Source organism: Lepidochelys olivacea, assembly GCF_965140295.1.
Source record: "Lepidochelys olivacea isolate rLepOli2 genome assembly, chromosome: 19".
In the NCBI taxonomy this organism is placed as follows: Eukaryota; Metazoa; Chordata; order Testudines; family Cheloniidae; genus Lepidochelys; species Lepidochelys olivacea.
Genome location: NC_140429.1, coordinates 358,020 through 377,311, shown reverse-complemented (window position 1 = coordinate 377,311; position 19,292 = coordinate 358,020). Strand labels below are relative to the sequence as shown.

Sequence of the window (19,292 nt, the reverse complement as noted above, 5' to 3'; positions counted from 1 at the left end):
AGGGAAGAGAATCTGTTCTTCTTGTCTGAACAGTGTAGCTGATGTATGTTTGAGATGAGGAAAATCTGCCTGTGTCAACTTGTTTCTGTTTAGCTATTTAAAACCTAGCATATGGATAGGATTTCAATTTCCAGTACTGACATTTCTTAACTTTCACAACTACTAAATAAAAAGTGAATTATAAAGAAAAAAAAAGAAAAAACAATGCAGATATATCCTACTTAAGAACTAATTTACACTTATAAAGAGATGCCTACAAGCAATCAAATTATTAAATAAAGAGTTAAGAACAAAATGTTTGTAAAAACATAGAACACCACAAATATACTGACATTTATACATTAAGAATTTATTTCATTCATAGTCTTACAAATGAACTGCACTGCTCCTCAGTCACTTTTTAAATATACTGGGATTGCAGCATGCAGCGATGAGGCATTAAAGACCCTTCTTACAGACACAGTAAGAAAAGAAAATTATAAACTAAAACAGAGTTTTAACCACATTTTTGTCACTGCCATTTCTGACTGAGACCTTTGAGAGAGGGACTGTCTTTGTACTGTATGTCTGTACAGCCCCTAACACAACGAGGCCCTGACCCTCAACTGGTGCCTCTAGAGGGTACTGCAACACAAATAATAATTCCATGGGTTTAGGGATTCTTTGAGCCTTCTGTCAGGTTTAAAATTAAATTTCAGCTGCAGGGGGATGAGAGAGGATTTCAGAGCAGAATCAAGAAAGAGAACTTTGTTATTCCTAAGCCCTCTCCCTCCCCTCCAAAGGGTCTACTTTTATGCAGAATTTGCAAAGGAATCATAAAAGATAGTCCAAATGTCTGTTTAACAGAAGATATTTCCCATAATCTCTGCTCGTCTATGTACTTATACAGCCCCATCACTGTACCATCTAAGCACTAAACAAGTATTTTTAACTTTAAAATAGCAATAATTATTCTCTCTCTATTTCTCCCTTTCCATCCTGTAAGAATCCTTTTCGAAGCCTGAAACTGTTGAAACACCAGGTCTCAGAAGACTCTCTCTTGCAAACAGATTTTATATTTGAAAAAATAAAGTAAATTCCTCTAAGACTTCTCAGAAATCCCCATGTTTCGGACAAGGGTTTACGGACAAGGTAGCATTTTCTGATTTTTATTTAAGTTTTTGCCCACACCAAACTACATTCCATGTCTGGACACAGTTCTCAACGGTGGTGCTAATTAGACGTGCACCCCACTCTCTCGTGGTGCTCCCTAATTTCTAGTAATCTCTGTAAGAAAATTCTTGCGCCTAACCCAAAGATTATTTTAGGCTCTTAGAAAATGCCAGCTACAGCTCAGTGCATAGACGTCTTGCATTAGAAAGACTTATGAGCATGTTCTCTCTACCTTTTGAGACTGACTGCATACTTACAATCCTTCCCACAATGGTCTGCAGGCAGCTGCATTAGACTTTCTTGTAGTAAGATTTGATTAATGAGTCTCAGCAGCAACAAATCAGTCTTCTAGAGCAGCCTTTGCCATGCTAATACCTGCTCTCACCACATACACAGAATATAAACAACTACTATGTAGTGCCACTTCTCTCCACCAACACTCCAGCTAGATGAATATGTACTGTAAAATGTCTCCAGCCACCATCCAATCAGCCTTCAATGAAATTGGTCTGCATTCCAGCATTAGCTCATGCAGCTGAAGTATTTAACTCTCATTCATATCCAAGCAGCTCACATTTAAGTAGGAAGATCAGGAGTCCACCCAGGCTTTGAGATTACTGCAGAGAGTCTGGCTGCTGTGGATAACAAAAGGTTAAAATCGTTGTCAAATGTCCATTAGTTGGCTAGATAGAGCAAATTTGAGAAGGTGTGGCGGGAGATGGGTAGGTTGTTTTGGGACAGCATGCAGGGCGAGAGGGAGATGTTTGTTTTGCTAGTGAATTGTATAGTGTAGGATCACGCATGTGGTTTAAATGGGGTAATAATATATACACTGGTGTGTCCAGTATGGTCCAGTGTATTGTTTATATAGTGCCTGCAGTAAACTAGGTTGCTTTAGGAGACAAGCCTTGAAGAGCTGACAAACTAAAACAACAATATGCCAATGGAGGATCCAGATTTAGTGATTTAGGAATGAGATATCATACATATCAATAAGCATCATGTTAATTCCTCCATTAGTGTTCAGTTTAGTCTTTTCAAAAAATGATGTCATGTAGCTAGTTTATTTCTTCCCATAGTGAAGTTTATTGGCACCTCAAAGAAAGTACATTTTGAGGAAGCAGTGTGTGTGGCTCACATTGTCAATGCTGAAATTGTACAGTGTGTAGGGAAAAGTTTACCTAATGAATTAGGATGGATTGCAGGTGGAGATATAGTGACCGAGTTAAAGTTACACTTCCACATTTCCATACTTTCCATTTTTTAAAATATGTTTAAGCTTTACATTTGTCTGGCTGTTCACTATTTATTTCTTTTTTCTAAGTGAATGTTGTTCCCAGGTTTCTCCCTTAAGTTATTGATACAATATTCACAATCAATGCCAATTTAATGAATTTTCTAACCTGAGGGTTATTTGTCATCATTAGGCTTCAGGATCAACATCACACCAGGGAAACAATGGCTACAGTTTTAGTTTGCCTGCAGATTCAGCACTATATCAGAGCATATTTAAAAGCTCCTCTTGGGTACCACAAGGACTTGAAAATTAATTTAAAAAAATAAAATGTTCAATTTTACTGGAAATAATGGAGCTATGAGAATTATGCAAGACCCTTACTGGCTCAGTCCAAACTATGAAAGATGACAGGTACATAGTGATATTCATGCACACACATCCTCCATCTTACCAGGCTGCTGCAGAGCTGAGCTGCAAAAGTTATTTGGTTTCAGAGTAACAGCCGTGTTAGTCTGTATTCGCAAAAAGAAAAGGAGTACTTGTGACACCTTAGAGACTAACCAATTTATCTGAGCGTAAGCTTTCGTGAGCTACAGCTCACTTCATCGGATGCATGCTGTGGAAAGTATAGAAGATATTTTTATACACACAAAGCATGAAAAAATGGGTGTTTACTACTACAAAATGTTTTCTCTTCCCCCACCCCACTCTCCTGCTGCTAATAGCTTATCTAAAGTGATCACTCTCCTTACAATAAGAAAAGGAGTACTTGTGGCACCTTAGAGACTAACCAATTTATTTGAGCATGAGCTTTCGTGAGCTACAGCTCACTTCATCGGATGCATCACGAAAGCTCATGCTCAAATAAATTGGTTAGTCTCTAAGGTGCCACAAGTACTCCTTTTCTTTTTGCGAATACAGACTAACACGGCTGTTACTCTGAAACCTCTCCTTACAATGTGTATGATAATCAAGGTGGGCTATTTCCAGCACAAATCCAGGGTTTAACAAGAACATCTCAGGGGGAGGGTAGGAAAAAACAAGGGGAAATAGGTTACCTTGCATAATGACTTAGCCACTCCCAGTCTCTATTCAAGCCTAAGTTAATTGTATTCAATTTGCAAATGAATTCCAATTCAACAGTCTCTCACTGGAGTCTGGTTTTGAAGTTTTTTTGTTGTAATATCGCAACTTTGAAGTGAGCTGTAGCTCACGAAAGCTTATGCTCAAATAAATTGGTTAGTCGCTAAGGTGCCACAAGTACTCCTTTTCTTTTTGCGAAAAGTTATTTGCTGGACTGTCGACTGAGCACAGCTAGTTCATCAGGGTTCCACTTTCTGAGGTCTGGGCTATTTGGTTTAAATATAACAGACCCTGGGAATATCCTCTGCACATTTTCCAATCATATCCACTTTCTCCATAGCAATTCCATTTACTGCACCTGAAAGTCACTATAGAGTCCTCTGAAGAAAGGAGCTATAAGGGGAGAGGAGAGTTTTATCTTATTTAACACAAGAACATAAGAATGACCATGCTGGGTCAGACCAATGCTCCATCTAGTCCAGTATCCTGTCTTCCAACAGTGGCTGGAGCCAGATGCTTCGGACAGAAGGACCAGAACATTTATCAGGTAATCCATCCCCTATTCTCCAGTCCCAGCATCTGGCAGTCAGAGGCTTAGGGACACCCATAGCATGGGGTTACATCCCTGACCATCTTGGACAATAGCCATTGATGACCCTGTCCTCCATGAACTTATTGAATTCTTTTTTGAACCCAGTTATACTTTTGGCCTTCACAACATCCCTGGCAATGAGTTCTACTGTTACCCGGGGTTTTCGGAATCCCCAACAGGGGCAATTTAGCTATTTCACTCCAGGCAGTGTTAGGAATAAATCAATAGGAACACAGCAATTCCGTCTGATAAGATTCATGCAAGTAAGCGTATCTATCTAAAACTGTAGTTTATTAGATTTGACAAACATAAACAATAGGTAAATATCTGGGATGTTCTAAACCTAACATCTGGAACAGTATTGAGTAATTAGCAGCACGTTCACAGTGGCCAGTTGCTCCGGGGAGAAAGGGTGTCAGGAAAAACATCTCAAGATGGTTTCGGAGGACTGCTCCAAAGTGCACTTTATTAGCTAATCTTTTATAACGAACTTCTAAAAAACATAGGTCACTTTTCTAACTTTCAATAATTTTTTAATATCAGAGGCATCTAGACTCCAGGTTTTCCAACCACCAAGGTTTTTAGTCTTAATTGTTTACTTGTTTGTCCCTTCCTCCCATTCTGATTAGCAGAAACTGCCAGCTAGATATGACCTTGCTTCTAAAAGCCTGTCTCCAAATTAACCCTTAACTTTGCGGTGTTCTATTTCATTAATTTATGGTGGCTGAATGCACATATTATTGCAATTAATTTAATCACATTTTGGGGTATACACACCCCTCAAATCCAGGGCAACACTATAGGTTGACTGCATTGTGTGTAGAAGTGCTTCCTTTTGTTTGTTTTAAACCTGCTGCCTATTAATTTCATCAGGTGACCTTCTCATTTTGTACTATGTGAAGGGGTAAATAACACTTCCTCATTAACTTTCTCCACACTGGTCATGAGTTTATAGATCTCCATCATATCCCTCAATCTTTCTGATCTTTCTTCATATGAAGGCTCATTCATATCCCTAGTGATTTTTGTTGCCCTTTTCTGTACCTTTTTTGAGATGGGGCAACCAGAACTGCATGTTGTACTCAAGGTGTGGGCATACCACGGATTTATATAGTGGCATTATGACATTTGATTTTGTTGCAGATACTAACATTGTGTTAGCTTTTTTGACTGCTGCTGTACATTGAATGGTTGTTTTCAGAGAATCATCTATGAGGACCCCAAGATCTGTTTCTTGAGAATGCTAACAGCATTTAGACCAACATCATTTTGTATGGATAGTGGGGATTATGTTTTCCAATGTGCATTACTTTCCATTTATCAACACTGAATTAAGTAATGGTTGTCATTACTGAGTGGTTTAGCTACATTCACCTCTAGGACCAGGTGCTGTGCGCCATTTAGGGCTAAATCAAGAATTGACTCTCCCCTTGTGGGTTCCAGGACAAGTTGCTCCTAGAAGCAGCCATCAATGGCATCTAGAAATTTTCTCTCTGCTTCCCGGCCTGAGGTGACGTGCCCAGTGAACATAGGGTTAACCCATTATTGCTGGGTTTTCTGGTTTTGTAGATCTCCTTGAGTATTTCATAATCATCGTCACAATCCTGGTCTAGTGAGAAGGAATACACAGTTCGGACACAGACATTCCTTATTTAGAATTCCTAACATTAGCTGAACTATCGCCATGTCTCGTTTACTGAAGACCATGACGCTAAGTGTCCATTGATATTTTTTGTATTTCATTCTGACATTACTTCCCCACCAACTGTTCACAGTGTTTCAGCTCAGTAATTTGACTTTTGTGTTAAAAAAAAAAAAAAAAATTTCCCAGCAGTTACAATTACAGACAACAGTCTGTCAATTCTATTTCAACTGAATCAATAAATCTTTGCAATTTATTTCCTTTCAGCCGATCCTTCATAAGGGGCACCCTTCATAGAGAGCCTTTCCAGGGACACAGATACCTCTCTAGCATCAGTAATGCACGGTGCAGTCTCCCTGATCATTCACTTTGTGAATTCAGGGGAATAGTTGTTAAGCTTCTATTTCTCCAGTTACTTTTCCATAAACAGCCTTTAACATCCCAGAAACATTTGTCACTGTACTTTGCCAAATGCTTCCTTTTCCTTTACTGAGGTGAGAATATTCTTTGTATTTAGATGGTTTAATACATATTACAGGAAACACACAACATTCTTTTAAGATCCTGTGGTCTCTTCTGACTCCTTACAATGAGGCTTCCAATATCCATGTTTTTTGTTGCCACAAGGCTATTCACCAAGTGAGCTGTCCGCTATCCTTACCAGTCACTTTTAAAGCTCAGGCTAATAAGAGGCCTCTTTCTATTTTCAGCATAAATCGGGGAGAGGGAGGTGTTTCCCGGGCAGATTTATGACAGATTTCACTGTTTTGACTCTTCTGTTGTAAGACCAGGTCTACTAAAAACGTTACAAAAGGGTCTTCAGTACTCAGAGTCTAAATCATGGGAAAGCCTTTTATTTTAGATGTGCTTGGAGTCTTTGCATATATTTTTATTCTAGTGGCAGAAAGGGGAAGCTAGGGCCATCTCAGCCTTTTTATATTGTGTTACATTATGCTAGGGCCTCCTTTGCAAAATGCACCATGAATGACCTGGCGCGTGGCTCCACAGGATTGTTTTTGTAAAAGCTGACAGCATGAATCCTAGGTAGACTAGAAGAAGGAAGACTTTTAATCTGCCATGCCAGATCAGACTCTTAGCTCTTGCAGGTCCTGGAATGATGATTCACTGTGAACTTGGATTCCACAAACCAAGAGGCATTCTAGCTTTACAATATATGCATTATAAACCTATTGAGTGTTAAATGAATACATTATGGTCACTGCACTAGCTTTCTGCTAAGGAGGGAGGTAAATATTAATTATATCATCAATTGCTATACTTTACGCTACATATCTAGCTATAAAATAAATAATTCTAGAGACTACATATTATGTTCCTCAAGGAGTTCTCTTCCTTCAGCCCTAGGAATTATGGGTTTGGATTTTGTAAATCACTGTGCACCATCCTAATATTACTGAATATGATTTATGAAGATGCAAATCTTTTTTGTTTTTCATTTTCTTTCCCTTCCCCACTACACACTTGTGTATCCATGAACAGCCATATCCCGACTGTGTGTACTTTGCCTATATTCATCACAGATCACATCATATGGCTGCAGCACACTGTAACAGCTGAAATTTTTCATGCTGCTTCTCAGTTGAAAGGTGATTATTTTATTTTAAGCAATGATAGGTCAGGGAAAGGGGACATTTACAGAAAATGTATGTGGCCATGCTGAGTTGTCCAAGCATAAAAAAAGTCCCCTTCCCCCAAACACATTTTGAGAAAGTTCTTCATATGCCGCCTAGTATGTGTGTATTTAAAACTTCACACTTGGCCTATACACAGGCGTCAATGAGCAGTGCTAACCTGGCTAAATTTGAGAGGGGAAAAAGCTGAGAAATAAAGTTATGTATGAGTCAAAACAACATAATGAAAAAGTTCATCTATTATTTCCATTCCCAATTTGTGACATTATCTAGATATGTCTGCTGAATAATACAAATGTAATTTTGTTTTATTTCAGCCATGCGTAGGACTGTACAGAACGTGTATTTAAACGAGCAAAATAACAAGAGTTCTCTCTTTCACCAAAAAAGAAAACCAAGGAAATTACTACATTAATGAGGGGGGAGGGGTTTGTATTTAGTGTTTGGGATTTTACATATTCACAAAATTATGGCATTCAGGTATAAAACTTTTTCTAAGTTTAGAACTAATAAAACTCAGCAACCACAGAGGTTTCACTGAAGTTGACATATACAGTAATACAAAAGACACTACATAAAAGCAAAGATTAGTTACTGCTCCCATTCACATGAATTTACCTGAAAAACCTAAAGCATGATATTACAAATATATGCAGTAATGTATTGCATGCAAGCTGTTCTCACTCTTGTACCTCAGAGAAAGGACAGTCCTCAAGTCTTATAGAATGTATCACAGTTACTAAGGACTAGCATCTTTTGATGATTAAATACATTGAAATTAAAGACAGAAAAAGTGTTAGTTTGTTTTGAGAACAATGACAAAGGAGAATATGTTAATTTTTATAATATTTCCCAAGTAGTCCAGGCTTTGGTGAGCTGGATAAAAGCAATACAGACTTTGCTCATCTCCTGGTTTAACATGCCCTCTGCAGTTTCCACAGTATGCATCCAATGAAGTGAGCTGTAGCTCACGAAAGCTTATGCTCAAATAAATTGGTTAGTCTCTAAGGTGCCACTAGTCCTCCTTTTCTTTTTGCGAATACAGACTAACATGGCTGTTACTCTAAAACCACTTTTTACAGTTCATATCACTACAGCAAATACTCCATTCATCCCAATTACTCTGGTTATATAATAATATGGCAATTCCGTTGATGCATCAAAACTACAAGTTAGAGCAAGCTGCATTTTAATTCATCAAGAAGCCTGGAGCTGATCAGTTCTTCCCATCACCTGCAATGTCCCCCTTAGAAACCATTAAGGAAAGTGAAGATTGTGTAGCTGCAAGCTAAGCAGTTTCTTTAAACAAAAGGAGTAAAACTGCATAAGCTATTCAATCTAGAATGTCAATGCTGGAGAGAGAGAGAACACTGAGGCAGATACCAAATCCTCTCCCCAGCTCAGGGATGAGGAAGAGTGAAAATGACTGATTTTTACATGGATGCCCTTTGCACTGTAGCTAAGACACCGCCTACAGTTACCATCATAATAAAACACTAAAGTTTCCTTACTTTAAAGAACAATTAAAGGGAACCCTGAAGATATAACCTGAGTCCTAGTGAAACACAATTGGGGTAACTACCACACTATAGCCACAAGCAAGTGAAACCATAATAAAACAACAGCCTTTGTGACTGCCTTGGCCTACTTCCCAGAATCCCTGCCGGGCCCTTGTGCCTGTCAAGTACTCCTGATCGTGCCCCAGTGATCCCAGAGCCCCTGAGCACAGGGGGATGAAATACCCCAGCTGCACTTAGCGGATGGCTAGCACACAGCAGAATGTCAGAGCCACATAATTAGCAACAAAGATGGAAGAACGTCAGCACAGAAGGCAGCAAGCTCAACTCTGGCCAGTGTTACACTATGGGAATTAAAAAGGAATGAGATGCCATGCAGACAGGTTTTACATTTCAGCTGTGGATGGAAGCATTGAAGTTTTCCCAGGACTAAGGAGTTTATAACACCAAGAACACAAAACACAACTACAGAAATGACCATTTATATCCAGTCATGGAAGCAAGTAAACTACGTGAAACGTTACCTAAAACCAAGGTCAAGCGCTGCAAAAATGTGTGACTAGACAATGTCCCTATTACATTTTGGGTATAAGAATGGTCACATATATATTTTCCTGGGTGGCCAAAAAAGAACATAATTCCTACATGATCAGCGAGACGTATTCCAATACCTGTATCACAGAGGGGAGGGACACTGGACCATTGGGAAAAGTTCTCCTGCCCAAGGATATTTGTGTGTGGGAGGTCCAACAACCACGCTTAACTTGCTCTGGAGGGTTCCTTACTGCCAGTCTCTTCAAATATATATGCATGTCATTTCCCCTTCAATCTTATTTTCAGGAGAGACGTCTTCCTGTTAAGGTGTCACTGAGCATTCAGTTTGGGTAAACCCGCATATGAGTAACAGTGCGCACTCCAGTAAAATGAATGACCATCAGTGTATACTGTAGTGTTAATCCCAATCATTATTGTAATAGCTCTAGTTGTGCAAATACATTTGGTTCAAGTTCTAAGCAACATGTTTTTGTTGCACAGTGCTCTGGAAGTATTAATGCATCTCTAACATCGAACTGCTCGGGAATGTGGTATTTAACAGGACCTTACGGTGCACATCAGGAAATAGAGGTATTAGTGGTACCCAAGCCCCACTTTAGCCATATAGGATCTGTGGTGGTCAAACAGAATTTAAGAAGGCTATTAATAATTAACCCAACATTTGCCATCAAAAGGGTTATGATAGACATGCAAACCAACGTTCATAGCATAGGGTCCAGGTGTACTCAATTCACTAAGACAGCAGTGCTGGGGTGGGAGTCTTGGACTCTGAGTACTGAACTTAAATATGGCTGTAGTAAAGGGGATGTGGTGGCCAAAATACTAGGAGGGGTCGGGGCAGGTTTAGGAATTATGAACACTCTAAACACCAAGTCCCTGTCCCAATGGATTGGTAGCATTGGGCATAATGTACCTACCCTACACCAACCCTTGGTATCTGCCATGAATAAAGGAGGAGATCTGGGATACAACATTACTGACATCACCAAGGCTTAGTCCGATGTCCAGGAAAAAGGACAAGGACACTATCCTTAGAAATATAGGTATATTTTTGGGCAATGCCTCATTGGCAATATCATGTATTCAGGCCCAACCGTGGATGCAAAGAGTGTCAAGTGGAATCTTAAGATCTGGGTTCCAGGGTGTGCTCCCAGCAGAAATTAGAAATGTGATGATCAAAGATGTAACCGTATCAACCTATGAGAAGGAGCATCACCAATGGTGAGAGCTGCTGGATTTCATTTTTGATCCACATGCAAAGAGGGTTTTATCACACATTCTCAATGCCACGACCATGTGAGTTTATCCGATCTTGCCCTTGGGATTGGTTCTGAACCACTCCATCCTAATAACCATAGACATCCCAAAGTGGGTGGTAAATAAGAGCAGTGAGTACCATGCAGTGGACATAGTGAATGCCTCTGGAAAGATAATCAGGGATATAGATGTCCCACTGATGTATTCACGGGTACTCACATCTGTCTGAATCCAGCAGAGGGTAAATGCCACTATGAGCTCAGTCCTAGGTCCACCAACCACTCCCAGATTATAGTGGTTAACGATCATTGCATATGTATTAGGAGCACTTGCAAGGTTTTCACTGTTAGTCCCTATTATACTGTTTATAATGATATCCACTCTAATTTGTGTTTATGTTTTGTCTTGTCTGTAATAGGGTGTGATACACATTTTGAATCTGAAAGGATAAATTCCTGAAATATCAGGACAGCCTATCACCTCTATCACCATGTTGAGCCTGCAAGTCTAGGTCTCAACATTATGCTCCTCAAATGGGTGGAACATCCCGAGCTCGCTCTGCACATCAATGAGGTATTGGAGCTGGGTAGAGCCACTATGCTTATAATACACCATTCAATGGAGCAGATAGAGTTGATTTTAAAAAGGGTGCTTAAGTCGGTTGGGGTCACTCACTGGTGGTGTTCACTTTTTGCTGACCCCACTGGCACAGCTGAATCATGGCACACCCTGATTCATCTTCTCAGTTATATTCGTAATTCAGTTTACTATAATTATTTAGTATGTTGGATTATGCAGATGGGTGCACATTAAACTCAGAGATGTTGAACGTAGGCCCAGGTGTGTTAGTACCTCTGGATACGAGGGAATGACAGCATCCAAACTTCTGGTATAAGTTATTCATGTGTGGTGGCAGTTTTAACCTAGGACCACTACCAAGGAGAGGAAACGTGTAGGAAAGGTTCAATTTATTAAGTGTACAAAGTCACCATTTTGGATTGGTAAAAGGACAACCTGTCCTCCATCTTAGCATCCCCTCTCATTCAACTTTTGGCACCAAAACAAGGAAAAGGCAGGAAAGATAGTGTCTTGTGGCAGTAGAATCTGCCCAGCAACAGAGAACGCATATAAGGGAGTATCACCCTCTGAGGGGCACTCTGTGTCTCTGGATACTGTGGAAGCAGGTCATCCTAGTGAGGCATAGAAGCCCTCCCACAGTGTACCAGTCCCGCTATTAGCTAGAGCCCTGAGAGATTAGGACTTGAGGTGAACCAGCGACATCTACCAAGGTTCCCTTAACTTACCTCCACTCACCTATTCCATCATCATGTGACATAGCGTTCGCATTCAGCACGCAGGACAACGAGATCAAGAATAGAAGACACAAGACACCATACTGAAGATCTACTTACCTTTCACCAAAGTTCCTGAGGTCTGGTTCCTGTTCCTGGCACCTGTCCCTGAGATCCTGGTTCCCGTTTGTGTTCCTGTTCTCCTGTCCAGTGTCTGCAATATATGATATAGTCCTTCTTGTTTAGTCCTGTGTACAGCATTGTGTATAGGTTTGGGGCTCTGGGGTTCACCCCCATTTACATCATTTGTGTTAACAAGCAAGCTGTTATTGTGTTATTTTGGTTTGTAGGAAGTCCTAGTTGGTTCTTAGATAAATATCACCTGACTGTTTGCAATCTCAATCTGCCTTTGTCTTAACTACACAATTACTGATGATAGATGCAGAGGGGATAGAACACTGCAGATACACCATCTTCAGTCAAGTAAAACCTAGTTCCAGCTGTCTGGGGCTAACAGTTTGAGCAATTTACAGAGTAACAGCCGTGTTAGTCTGTATCCGCAAAAAGAAAAGGAGGACTTGTGGCACCTTAGAGACTAACACATTTATCTGAGCATAAGCTTTCGTGAGCTACAGCTCACTTCATCAGATGCATATGAGAGTCTGAGAATTGCGAATGTTTTATTAAATGCTTTCTCTCTCTCTGGATAGTATGGCATTGACACTGGTGCAGATGCTAATTTAAATAATGTCTAATGTAAAGAGCCAAAAAAGGAGGTGGCAGGCATATGTTTAATGCTAATTAGTGTTATAATGGCGTAGAAAAGGAGTAGCCTTGCTAAACTGGAGAAGAGCTGCAATTAGCATCCAAAGGGTACCGCTAGGGTTCAGGGTTATGAGGCTGTATCTCACTCGGTCAGTGGACTGATCACCCATTGTACACCACTCCATCCTTGAGTGCAAGTCCAATTGAAGTATTGTGTAAGTAGTAATTGCATGAATGTTATTTTTCCTTTTTATAAAGTTTGGTTGTATCATTCAAAGTGTTACCTTTTGGTCCCCTACTAAGTAAGTTGTCTAGCTGACCTACAGGCTCAAACCTGAAAAATAAAATAAATGGAGTTTTACTGCACCCTTGTTTTAACTACTTAGTATTAATTGGAAATCTTTTAACAAAGATTACAGTACCAAGCCAGGAAGAGATAGCTGTATCTCAGATCCATTGACCAGTGCCTACACATGGCGGCTCTATCCGAAAGCCCAGGGCACAACAACTTGGATAAAGCTATGACACCAATTTACTGTATGTTCCCCAACAGAAGTGGCTATTCAGGCTTCTCAGATATTACAGGCATTCAGATACTGCATGCGCACAGTATAAGAAGTTAAATTATACTGACCCATTCTAACGATAGCTGGTATCACAACAAAGCCTAAACAAAAGGACAAGTCCACTTAACATACTGGAGATAGCCCTACAGTGCCAGCTCCAACAACTATTTCTCCTTTCCCTGCCGCACCCATGGATTTAGACTGGACGATCTCCGAGGACGGGTATTCCTGGATGCCCGTGTATTTAATAGGTGACTCAAGGGAGGGAAGCAGTGCCATAGTGGGAAGCCAAGGTGTTAAACCCTTCCCTGGGACACCCTGGTGTGCATGAGCCTGCTAAACTGGTGAACATCCACTTGCTTACCATTGTCCTTTCTGCTTTTCCTTGAGGGCAGTGCTGCTGAGCGCTAGGCAGCTCCACACAGAACGTTACGTGACAGTGAGAAATCATCACTGATTCCCCCTGAGGACTCCCCAGGTGTGTGGAGGCAGGAGACTATTACCCACAGACCAGAGTGGCTGGGAGGCTCTAGGACAGAGGTGGGCAAACTACGTCCCATGGGCCACATCTGGCCCACAGGACTGTCCTGCCCAGACCTTGAGCTCCCAGCTGGGGAGACTAGCCCCTGGCCCCTCCCCCACTGCCCCCCATCCCCTGCAGCCATGCCGCCGCACGAGCAGCAGGGCTGGCTCTGGCTGTGCTGCGAGCTCCTGCTGCTCTGAGCTGGATGGTAATGGGGCGGGGAGCAGGGGTTTGGAGAAGGGGCAGGAGGTCCCAGGGGGCAGTTAGGGGACAGGGAGTGGTTGGATGGGGCGGAGGTTCAGGGGGGGGGCACAATCAGGGGATGGGGAACGGGGGGGTGGGATAGGCATGGGAGTCCCGGGGGGCCTGTGGATAGGGGTTGGGGCAGTCCAGGGACGGGGGGTGGAGTCCCAGGGGTCCTGTTGGGAGCGGGCCTGTGGATAGGTGGCAGGGGGGCAGTCAGGGGACGGGGGGGGGGGTTGGGGTCCCAGGGGGGCGGTTTGGGGTGGGGGGGCAGTCAGGGGACAAGGAGCAGGGGGGGTTGGATGGGTCAGGGGTTCTGAGGGGGCAGGAAGCGGGAGGAGGCCGAGGCCAGGCTGTTTGGGGAGGCACAGCCTTCCCTACTCGACCCCTCATACAGTTTCGCAACCCTGATATGGCCCTCAGGCCAAGAAGTTTGCCCACCCCTGCTCTAGGGGTAGATAAGGGTGCTGGAGAAGCCAGTGGAGAAGAGGGTATTGGAGGGTGTCAGAAGCCACTGTGGGGTAAGGAGGACTTTGATACAGAGAGAGATTCTAAAAAGGAGGCTTGATTGGAGGGAGGGACAGGGGAAAAAGAGCATAAGGCAGGCCGGGGCAAGGGCTATTGAGGACTGTGGTAGCCTTTGGGGTTTTTGAAGCTTTGGGACAGACTCCCCCATTCACCCCATCCATACTACCTTACCTAGTGCTACCCCCCACCCCATTCTGGTCCTCTTTGCCCCTGCCTCTATTCTGTCCCTTACAGTCTCTATTGTCTCCTCCTTCCCACAGGCTCTGTGCAGGCCAGGCACCAGCAGAGAGCAAAGAGCCTTACTGGCTGCCAGAAACATAGCAGGTCACAAAGGGCACGTGCCATTTACCCACCTGCTGTGGGTTTGTTTTATTACGTCTGTAGCATGTAGAAAACACATAGCTGTGTTCAATTTCATTCCATATTTGCACAAGTGGGAAACTATTAGATCTTCAGATTCACCTGGGAGCACAGATTAATCCTGATAAATATCGAACTCCCTTGACACCTTCAGGAGAGAGAGGGTGATTAGGGATGGTGAGAGAGATAAATCACCAGGAGCTGGCAGTTCACTGGGGTCCCTGGAGATCTCCCTCCCAACTGCAAAGCTGTCCCTGAACAGAAGGTTGATGAGGACCCTTCCGGAATATCTGCTCCTTCCTCTCTGCTAGCTCAGGAATTTATTCTACACCAACCATATTAGAGCATTATCTAACATTGACCCCTTCTAGCAACAGAATCAGCACTAGCATTTGCAAACCACTCTACACTGATAGACAACAGTATCTTAGAACCCTAGCCAATTTGAAACATCCTTGTACTGAGGTGTTAGCCCTAGTACCCTGGCCAAATCCCAAACGGCCATTCTATTCTGCAGACCTAAAATTCCCATGGAGTTTTAGATGGATACAGCAGTCCTCACTTCCTGTCCTAAGTGAAGATGCATAATAAATCTGCTACTCAATTTAAACAGTTGCCACTTGCCCTCTGTGACAAGACTGCTCTACTCACTGCAAGATGGTGCCTCCACCTGGCTGCTCTAGGGAGTAGCTTTGCATACTTTACGCCCTTCCTGCGGTGGTGCTCCATGTCTCTTTTGTGCTCCACAGCCCCTCTCCTGCTCCAGGAGCTGCCGCAACCTCTTCATGACTCAGCCCTCTGGCCAGGTCACTAAGGGTGCTCCCCTTCCAGGGTAGTCTTTCAAAATCTCTTCTGTCCACGCAGTGTCAGTTGGTCCTCCCACCCACGGCGCTGACGCTGTCATGCCAACAGTGACTTAGGCAGTCTTCCTGCCTTCCCCAAACAGGCCCACTCCGCAGCAGCTGATAGGGTGGCCCAGGCCCAACCTCTGCTCTGGGTTCCAGTCCAGCGCCCTGCAGTGAATGGTTAAAGTCTGTATCTTCACCAATTTACTGCTTACTTCTGGACTCATTTCTACCAGGCTACTCCTCCCCTTTCTGCTCCCTTACCTCAAGGGGAAGGACTAGGCTTCCTCCCTACTTTTTAGAAGCTGTGCCTATTCCCTCACAGGTGAGCCTTCTTCTAATTAGCTTTCTCCAACCTAAGTCTCCCCATTTGCAGCCTGATTGGCTGATTGGGCCCACTTGGCCTAATTGAGGTCTCTCAGGGCCAATGTGAGGAGCATGCCCCCTCACACACTCCTAGAGATGTCCCCATTTCTGTGTTGTATGCCGCAATTCCTGTATACAGAGGGCTCTGCACATGGAATCCATCAGTGGCAGCTGTGCAAGCAGAGTGGCTGCAGGATCACACGCAAACTGCATACTTTGTGTACCACACTGGAATCTTTGATCAAAACATGCCATATAAATGTCACTTATCCTAATTGCTTACAACCCCACTCCTCCTGTTAGCTTCTTAACCACCCCCCTCTTACCCTAATTATTTCCCAAATGTTTAGGGACAGTTACTATGTCCCCTCCTGCCTTCAGCTTTGTTTCTGTTGCTCTCTCTCTCTCTCTCTGCAAACTGTAATTCTGCATCTTTCATCTATATGTTCTCCTTCTCTGTGTTCTGATGGCCTTCTCTTAGGGGCATACACTTTACAAGCCCACTACTATGCCAAATCAAAATTCACTGATACTAACAGGAACTCGCACTGTCCTGAAATTAGTGAGGAAAATAATCCCTGATGGCTGCTTATATTTATTTTTCATTTTTTGTTAGATAATGGACTCTAATGAATTTTCTTGTTACACCAAGGCTGTAAAGCAGCTCTAGGTTTTCACAGATTCCTTCATGAATATTTCTCACTACATACTGGTTGTCATTATTCTATTGAGAATCAATTAGCCCAAATGTTGTTATGACAGTTACAGAAAAATTATATTTTTAGCTATAATTTATACCATTCTGTCTCTTCCAAGGCAATCTTCAGAGAGAAACTGAAAATTTTAAACCTGATCTGGTAGTGAAGAAAATCTCAGTGATGAGACAGCAAAGAAATGGGTGGCTTTGAGAGGGATTTCTGAATGAAACATACTTTTCTAAAGTAACAAGCACATATAGGATTAAAAATTCAACCAAATGGTGAAGAACAGTGAAAAACAGGGCCACAGTTCTTCAAAGCTTTTCTCCAGTTCACTTCCATCCAATGTTAGAGCTGCACAAAACATTTCACATATGACTGACCAGCAAGCACTGCCTTCTTTGGCCATTTCATGAAAGGACAAAAGCAAAACAATCACTTTTCAAATGATGGGGCATCACAGACTCACCATAAACCAAATGCTGCTTGTGGCAAAAAATACATTTACTTAGCAATGGTGGGAGACGCATAGCAGTGTGGGAGATGACCTAAGGGTCAAAGGTCATATTCTACTTGCTGCAACACATGATCTCATTGAGACTTTGCTCCAGCTGTCCAGCAGGCTCACTGTCGGGCCCAGGAGTCCTTGGAAACAACGCACTGGTGGCCCAAAGCATGGTTATCTCAAAAGCACTGAAATTAGAGGAGGTCCCCCATTTATAAATGTATTTCCCTTTCCAGTGGGAGGAGGAGGAGGAAAAAGGGGATAAGAACAGTGAGAATGATGAAGTGGGTGCTGGGGACAGACTAGGGAAGGATAAGGAAACAGAGCAAAAGTAGATCAGGTGAACATCAACCAGCTAACAGGGAGCATGGACGAAAGTGACCAACACTCCTCATGCAAAGAGAGTCCCTACAGGTCCCTCTGTGACAACAAAGGAGAAAGAGCTGGGGTAGAAATGGGCAGCAGCAGAAGTGCATCTTCCAGTGAACATACATGAAATGCAAGTGAACTGCTCCTCTACCTGTCTGTGCATCATAATGCCACAAATTGGGCAAGCCATCCAGTAGCAGCAACCATGTTGTGGGCAGCTATAGCAAGGATGCGATAGCAGTTCTGTCACTGTTGCTCTTAGTTCTGATAGTCAGAATTTAGTGAAGATCCTCTCCTTGCCCCTCTATCCTTGTCTATCACTGACAGAGGCAGCAGAAAGGGGAGTCCTAGAAAGTAATGAAAGCTGTTAGATGTTCCAAGCATGTTTGCGTTTGTTGCTCATTTCAGCTCTTTGTCATGTTCTACACTTAAAACACTTGGCTGTTCAGCTCCCCCAAAATGTTAAACCAAAGAAGCTAGAACATTTTTGAGGTTTAAAATAATTAAATGGAGAGATCAGAGCGTGTGGGTGGGTAGGGAGGTAGCACAGAGGACATATGTGCTTTGCCTGGGATCTCCCTACATTGAAAAGACAATAACGAGAAGCCAGTTCTTCATATCAAAGATGGTGCTGGATATGGGGAAGCTCTGTGTCTTGTCCCCATTCTGATTTCTGGTGCTCAGGGTGAACTAACTAATGTTCTCGCTTAGAACTTTGTAAGCATTTAGCTTTAGAACTCAAAACTTGGCACAATTTCTGCTGTGCAAATATATCTTCCCCCTTGAGATGAGCCTATATGATGTCGGCTGGTATTTTGGAGCTGACTCTCAGGTCATTTGATCCAAAGTGGCTGATGTCCAGTGACTTTGGGTCTGTGCCGGAGAAGTGTAACTGTGCTGTAGAACTTGTCATTGTGCATGATTGTTATATTGGCTACATTTTTGTCCAAGCCAATATAAAAGAGTTATTTTTAAAATTGAGCAGCTGCAGTCCTGTCACTATTCAGTGAATAAAACTAAACAGCACCAGCTTAGCTTGTATGATGGCAATAAAATCACTGTGCTTATAACAAATGGGACTGAAAATGTGTCCATTATCCCTGTCTAAAGCACAGTGATAGCCAAACGAAAATCCATTTTCAAGGATATAAATATGAACACTGTATGGTAATCTTGTGTGTTCAAACAGATCCAATTAACTAACACTTCATCAAAACATTACCTAAGTCACATTAACAGTAGCGATCAACTGGTTCACAGACAGAAGTACCTGCCAGTCTGTTCATGCATCTGCCAGCAGGAACAACACATAGCCATTACCTTCCACTAGACTGGCAGACAATTTAAAATTATGGGGCGGAATATCCAAAGTTTATGTTGAACAAAAACTGTTGATATGTCAAGTCCAAGAACTTTGCAGGGAAGTGGTTTACTTCCACAGGATCTGAACTGTATTTTAATCTGATGTTGTTCTATGACCAACAGTCCTGCTTTAACCCTGCTGCTTCTCTACAGCATCCGGGCCATATCGAGAATCACCTGGAC

At 42.5% G+C, this 19,292-nt stretch overlaps 1 protein-coding gene across 1 annotated transcript in view; it reads right to left on the bottom strand.

Moving 5' to 3' along the window:
* The window catches only part of LOC311510238 (uncharacterized protein), a gene marked incomplete at its 3' end in the record, with an annotated part of 363,491 nt that overhangs the window by 87,969 nt on the left and 256,230 nt on the right, over positions 1-19,292 (bottom strand). Inside the window, exon 3 of the mRNA XM_084609763.1 lies at positions 12,100-12,193. Coding sequence (XP_084465889.1) covers positions 12,100-12,193 — 94 coding nt within the window. The remainder of the gene's footprint in view (positions 1-12,099; positions 12,194-19,292) is intronic.